The sequence below is a fragment of the Erinaceus europaeus genome, chromosome 19 (assembly GCF_950295315.1).
Source record: "Erinaceus europaeus chromosome 19, mEriEur2.1, whole genome shotgun sequence".
Taxonomy (NCBI): domain Eukaryota; kingdom Metazoa; phylum Chordata; class Mammalia; order Eulipotyphla; family Erinaceidae; genus Erinaceus; species Erinaceus europaeus.
Window position 1 is genome coordinate 251,122 of NC_080180.1, and position 6,265 is coordinate 257,386.

At 59.0% G+C, this 6,265-nt stretch overlaps 1 protein-coding gene across 2 annotated transcripts; it reads left to right on the forward strand.

Annotated features, from left to right (window-relative positions):
• Positions 1-227: 227 nt before the first annotated feature.
• LOC132534583 (apolipoprotein R-like) lies at positions 228-3,795 on the forward strand. 2 transcript variants are annotated; one of them, XM_060178371.1, is made up of 4 exons: positions 228-396; positions 1,612-1,830; positions 2,912-3,087; positions 3,463-3,795. In XM_060178371.1, exons 1-4 carry the CDS (start codon positions 324-326, stop codon positions 3,595-3,597), a joined length of 603 nt encoding a protein of 200 aa, XP_060034354.1. In that variant the 5' UTR covers positions 228-323; the 3' UTR covers positions 3,598-3,795. The 2 variants fall into 2 exon arrangements, with proteins under 2 accessions (XP_060034354.1, XP_060034355.1); XM_060178372.1 differs by having other exon boundaries at positions 229-396; positions 1,660-1,830.
• Positions 3,796-6,265: the final 2,470 nt, after the last annotated feature.

Consider the following 6,265-nt stretch of genomic DNA (forward strand, 5'->3'; position numbering starts at 1 on the left):
GCAGAGGAACAGCATGCTCACAGCCCGGCTCTTTCTGGGGTCTCTGCCCCAGCACCCCGGGAAATGCCCTGTGGCTGTCCCCTGGGGTGCACACCCAGAGGCACCCGGCTCCTGTGCCAGCAGAGCCAAGGTCCTGGGGTCACACCCCCCACCCCCCCGCCTGTCTGCCCTGCCCTCCTGCACATGCCCCGCCCTCCCTCTGGTGCTGGCTGGAGCTGTCCAGATTCCTGGGTTGCAGAACCACTCGAACGGAGCCCAGAGAGCATCCTGCATCTTCACTGAGGAGTGTGAGCGGCTGACCCGAGGTGGACCCCGACGGAGCCATGGCCCCCCAGCCTCGAGTGCTCTGGCTCCTTGGGGCCTCAGCCCTGCTGCTCTGCCCTCTTGTGCAGTGTGGTGAGTGTGCAGGGGTCCAGGGTCAGCACCCAGGGGAGAGTGAGAGGGCTGGGCAGTGAGGACAGCACAGGACTCCTGAATCACCAGAGTGTGCTCTGGCTGAAAGGAAGGAAGGGATGGGGAGAGGGAAGAGGGAGGGAGGGAGGGAGGAGGGGGAGGGAGGGGAAAGAGAGGGAGTGGGAGAGGGGAAGGGGGAGACAGAGAGAGAAGCGGAGAGGGAGAGGGTGGAAGTGTGAGAAGGAGAGGGAGAAGGAAAGAAGGGGAGAGGAAGATTGGGAGAGGGAGACAGGAAGATTGGAGAAGGACAGAGGAGGAGGAGGGGAGAGCAGAGTGGGAAAGGGGGAGAGGGAGGGGGAGAGAGGGAAAGGGTGAGGGAGAAAGGAAGAAAAGGAGAAGTGAGGAAAGAAAAAAGGAAGAAAGGAAGGAAGGAAGGAAGGAAGGAAGGAAGGAAGGAGAAAGAGGGAAAAGAAGGAGAGGGGGAGAGAGAATGAGGAAGAAAAAGAAAGGAAGGGGAAAGAGAAAGGAAGGAGTATAGAATTAGTAATCTGATAGGGATTCACCACCTTTTTGAGAGAGTACAATGAACCACATTATTACTATTAAAAAGTAACAAATATAAGCACGTTGTTTTGATAAAGACTGTTAGGTCTAGAATAACAAAGTGCTGATACACAAAACCACTGGAGGCTTCCTCTAACTTTCAAGTCAACTCTTCTTGAAACGCTCCACCATGCCTTGCACGTAGTTCTGCCTCCTGCACTCTGTCAGGGCCAGAAAAGCTTCCACCCATGGAGGTGTGCCTGTCACAGATGCTGCACATTCAGGTTAACGCTAGGGGTCCTGACTCAGAAACGGTGCGCACATAAGCCACTGTGCATGCGAGCCACTTCCACAGACAAGCGAGGGAGAAGGGGGGACTTCTCAGCACACTTCTGCGGGAACTGATCTTTCTGTGACTGACTGGGACTGTCCTCTGAGCGAGCGAGACTGTTGTATTATGCACCATTTTTTATCTGAGGGGATGACTTTCCATAAAATAGCATGCGAGTCTGTTTCCTGGAGCTCTCGGGCCTCAGAGAGGACTGGGGATGCCCAGGGGGAGCCTGGCCCTGAAATTCTAGCTGAGGCCCTAAGAGGGAGAAAGGAGGTGACCGGCTGGTGGAGCGGGAGTGACCGGGCCACTGGAGGATGGTGCCCCCACCCCCCTGGTTACAGGTGAGAGCGCTCTGAGGACTGATAACCCTCGCCCTCCGCTGCCCCCAGACTGCAGAGTGTTTCCCCACATCAAGCACGGCTCCAGCGAGGATGTGAGCTCCTTCTTTTCCTTCAGCACCGTGGTGCACTACAGCTGTGAGGACGGCTACACTCTGGTGGGGGAGGCCGAGATCTCCTGCAGGAACGCACAGTGGTCGGCCGAGGCCCCCCAGTGCAGAGGTGACCCCAGCCAGCCGGGCTGGAGGAGGAGCGGGAGGAGGAGGGGCGGGCTCCACCAGCACCCTCAGGGCCAGGGCCACACTCAGAAACGCGTCTCCCTCTGTTCCTTCCTCTGCTCTCCATCTCCCTGCTGTCACGGTCTGTCTCTGTGCCCCCTCTCCAAGTGCACCTGGCACAATACTCACCAGCCTCTCTGGAGACAGCTGCTCCTAGTGCAGAGGTTTCCAGGAATTTTTGCTCTGTCTTAACAGAAGTCTGAATGTAAATGCCTCACAGGGCAGAGCTGTGCCCGGAGCACAGCCATCACGCCAATCGTCACCAAGTGGCCCCTCCTGCCCAGAGACATTAGCGCCCCGGAACCATTGCCTGCCCCCAGCTCATCATTCTTTTATTTTTAATTGCTATTAATTGATTTATAAAATAGAAAATATCGACAGGACTGTAGGGTAAGAGGGGTACAATTCCACACAGGCCTGCTCTGCTGACACAGAGAACTTGGGAGAACTGCAGTGAGCGCTAGCTGAAGTCGGCCCTGTGGGCACATCCAGGGGTCTGGAAAGTTCTGCTGTCCGCCCAAGGGCCCCGGAGCCACCACTGCCTCACAGAAGAGCCTCCAATTTAGGGCTTCCTTTAAAAACCACACTGCCAACAGCCACTGCAGGATGGGAGTCCTCAACATGGGCAGACAGGCAAGGGCCCAAGAACGAGTCAAGACGAGCGGGACTCTGGGCAGCAGCTCAGCAAACTCGGGCCTGGGACCATAGCTCCTAACCACATCATCTGCAAACTCACTTCAGACAAGTCGCTAATCTTGATTTCTGACAAAGTGGACGTGGTGACCAAGTGTTGTCACTGTGCTTTCTGCTGCAGGAGCAGAGAGCTGCCAGGGCCCTGGCGGTGCCATGCAAGGCGCTGCTATGCCTGTCTCCCTGTTCCAAACACACTGGAGGGAGGGTGGCCGCCATGCCTGTCTCCCTGTTCTAAACACACTGGAGGGAGGGGGGCCGCCGTGACATTCAGGCCAGCTTCTCGTCACTCTGAGAGCCACAGGGTGGCTGATGGCCTTGTGCTTCCCTTCCAGCTCTGTGCCCAAAGCCTGACGTAGCAAATGGAGAGCTTTCCTGGGACAAAGAGCAGTACCTGGAGCTGGAGACCGTCATTGTGCAGTGTGGCTGCGGCTACGGGCTGCTTGGCCCCCAGAGCATCACCTGCTCGGAGAATGGAACCTGGTCCCCGGAGGTGCCCAAGTGTGAGTGGGTGAGTGGCTCTCCTGCCCCATGGCAGAACCGGTTCCAGGGTTGCTCTGAACACGCCCTCAGGGAGCTCAAGCAGGCTGAGCCGTCACCTCCCGGCAGGAAGCAGAGCCACACCCCACGTGGAAGGGTCCTGTGCCTCTGCAGCTGCTGTGGAGCTTGTGTCTGGCCGCTGCACTGTACCTTGCAAGGGTGGCTGGGGAGCTGGCACTGGCTGCTGCCCCAGGCTGGGGAGGGGGACACAGTCTCCTCTACATCCCCCACCCCCCAGCCCTAGTGGTTCAGGGCTGTTCTCTGCTGGCCTCCGAGGTGCCCACCAGGGCAATACAGCCCCTCGCAGGAGGAGAGGGCACCAGCGAGCCCAGCTGCTCTCTTTCAGAAAGTGCCCACGGGCTGCGAGCAGGTGCTGGCCGGCCAGAAGCTCCTGCAGTGTCTCGGGGACCCCGAGGCGGCCAGGCTGGCCCTGGAGGTGTACAAGCTGGCCCTGGAGATCCGGCGGCTGGAGGAAGCCTAGTCCCGAACCCGTCCTCCTCTGGGAGAACCGCACGCTCCTCTCCTTGGCAGCTCCACCGAGCCCGAAAGGCCCCGCTTGCCGAGGCTGCTTGTTCTCAAGCATCCCTCTGAGATCAGGCGCCTGGCCTTTGTGGCTAGCTCGGTGGGAGGGGCTTCCCGGGCCCCGGGAAGCAGCAGTAAACTCGCGCACCTGTCCAAAGCCTGGTGTCATTGCTTTCCCCTGGGCTCACCTGAGCCCAGCACAGGTGACAGTCTCGCGTGTCCCTCTGGTCACGTCCTCCCTGCGTCGCTGAGTCTCAGGGAAGTGAAGTGCTGCACACACTCCCAGCGGGCGACCAGCCGCCATCTCTGGCCCACTCAGATGTGAGTTTCTGGGTGGTCACAGCTTCCCTGCATCCTTTCTTCTCTCCCAGTCCTTCCTCCGCCCTCTCTAAGCAGAAGGTGCACCCAGCCCACTCCCACCTGCTGACAACTGGCCCCAGAAGTGGCTGCAGCCTGACCTGGGTGCAACCTGAGCCCTGACGTTTGTTCAGACAGCCGTCTGTCTGTCCGTCTTTTAGATCAGACCCTGCAGACGAGGGCTCAGAGCGGGCGGCTCACTCAGGGGCACTCCTGGGAGAAACTGGAGGGGCCGGGGAGGACACAGACAGACTCAGGCACAGGACAGGAATGCGCTTTTGCCCCAGTTCCAGAACAGGAACAGGACATTTGCCCTGACACCCTGGTGCCACTCACACCAGCCTTCTGGGTCCCTAGTTCTGAGCTGCCAGCACGTGACTCTGACTGGAGGTGCCCTGTGCATTTGCAGACAAGAGCTCAGACCCACAGGGGCCAAGCCGCCTCTCCTCAGCCTGTTTCCTGATGAGATTTTCAGACTGACGTCACACACGGTATCAGCAGAGTTTGGCTTTTCACCCTCTGAATATTTTGGTCTCCTGACTCCAAATGCACCCCCTCCTCCTATGGCTTCCCCTTCCCAGTGACCAGACTCACTTTTCTAAAAAAAAAAAGTGGTTTTTGGTTTAAGCCTGCCATCAGCCTTCTCTTGTTCTTTTTAATAGTTCATTACTACAGTAAAGAAAAGTGGTATTTGGATTAAGCCTCTGTCCTCATCTTTGTTTTTGATAACTAAGCAGTGGAGTCAAGTAATCAGCCTTTGAGTTTGTTTGTGATCGAGAGAGACCAGATGACCGTCAACTCCAGTGCACGGTGGGTCCAAGGACAGAGCCGAGGCTCCGGCCTGAGGCAGGCTGGGGGCGGGGGGGCTTACAACCACTGCATCTGTCTATCTTTCCGTCTCTGAGCAAAGCAGCCCAACTCATCTGTGGTGAGCACTGCAGCTTTCTCAGCCCCTCTCTGCCCCTTATCCCCAGGAGCACACACTTTAGTTTCTCCCCGAGTCATCTTCTCACTATGTTCCCGCTGATTCCACATCTTAAATGCCACCTGTCGACTTGACTGAGGGGCGCGTCCAGGCTCTCACAGTAGCCTCCTCCCCAGGTGTAAGCGGCCTGGGTGGACACTCACGTCCACACCCTGTGACCTGCTTCCCCCGACCTCAAACCAGGCAAGCGGAGAGCCGGCAGTCCACGTCCTACAAGGCAGCGTGTTGCTTTTCACAGCCTGAGTGATTTATCTTGCCTCCTCTCTCCCTGTTGTCACACCCTCCATCTCCTAGGAGTGAGGCCAGACTTGCCCTCTCCTGCAACCAGACACGGGAAAGACAGCCCTTTGGCTCCTGTCAGAATCCACCTTTTCACGTTTTCAGAGGTTCATTTTACAGGCTAGAGAGAGACGTCAGGTCACCACTGTGGTGCACGTGGAGCCAGGATTGAACCCGGGGCCTCAGGCACGCGAGGCCCGTGCTCTCATAGGCTGCCACATTCTGCTTTTCATAGCTGCCCCTGTCCCCTGGGCCAGGCTGAGTTACTGACACTGGACCCCCGGGGACCCCAGGCGGCTTCCTGAGGTCTCTGGTGCCCCCTGGTGGTTCTGGGCATGACGTCCACCACAGACCCACCAGATCCCTGGGAGCTCTGGGTGTTATCCTGGGCACCTTCAGGGCAGCGCCTTGAGGCCATAGGCCTCTCACTGGGGACGGGAGACGGCCTGGGCCCTGCGGCCAGCCAGTTGCCTGCGTCCCAGAGAATCCCGCAAGACTCACTGCCCCAGCAGTGACTCCAATACCTGTCCAGGGAAGACAGGCAGGGGCCGAGCTCCAGGAGCTCATAGCCCTTGGGGGGGAGGCTGTCGAGAAGACTTCGGAGGAAACACCTCAGCAGGGCACAGGGCCTGCGTTTCCTCCAGGGCCCAAGGGCCACCCAGCACCCACTGGCCCCCTCACCCTGAGCTCCCTCCACACCTATGCCTGCGTACCTGGCCAGGTGCCCCTCGTCCTGTGGGCTCACCACACCTGTGCCTGTGTACCTGGCCAGGTGCCCCTTGTCCTGTGGGCTCACCACACCTGTGCCTGCGTACCTGGCCAGGTGCCCCTTGTCCTGTGGTCCCTCCACACCTGTGCCTTACCCACCTGGCCAGGTGCCCCTCGTCCAGTGGTCCCTCCACACCTGTGCCTCACCCACCTGGCCAGGTGCCCCTCGTCCTGTGGTCCCTCCACACCTGTGCCTCACCCACCTGGCCAGGTGCCCCTCGTCCTGTGGTCCCTCCAC

What these genes read in the sequence shown, in the direction of transcription:
- LOC132534583 (XM_060178371.1), top strand. Translation starts at nt 324, where the DNA reads ATGGCCCCCCAGCCTCGAGTGCTCTGGCTCCTTGGGGCCTCAGCCCTG. An exon ending in CTGCCCTCTTGTGCAGTGTG is followed by an intron (nt 397 to 1,611) that starts GTGAGTGTGCAG and finishes CCCTGGTTACAG; the next exon opens with GTGAGAGCGCTCTGAGGACT. An exon ending in AGGTGCCCAAGTGTGAGTGG is followed by an intron (nt 3,088 to 3,462) that starts GTGAGTGGCTCT and finishes GCTCTCTTTCAG; the next exon opens with AAAGTGCCCACGGGCTGCGA.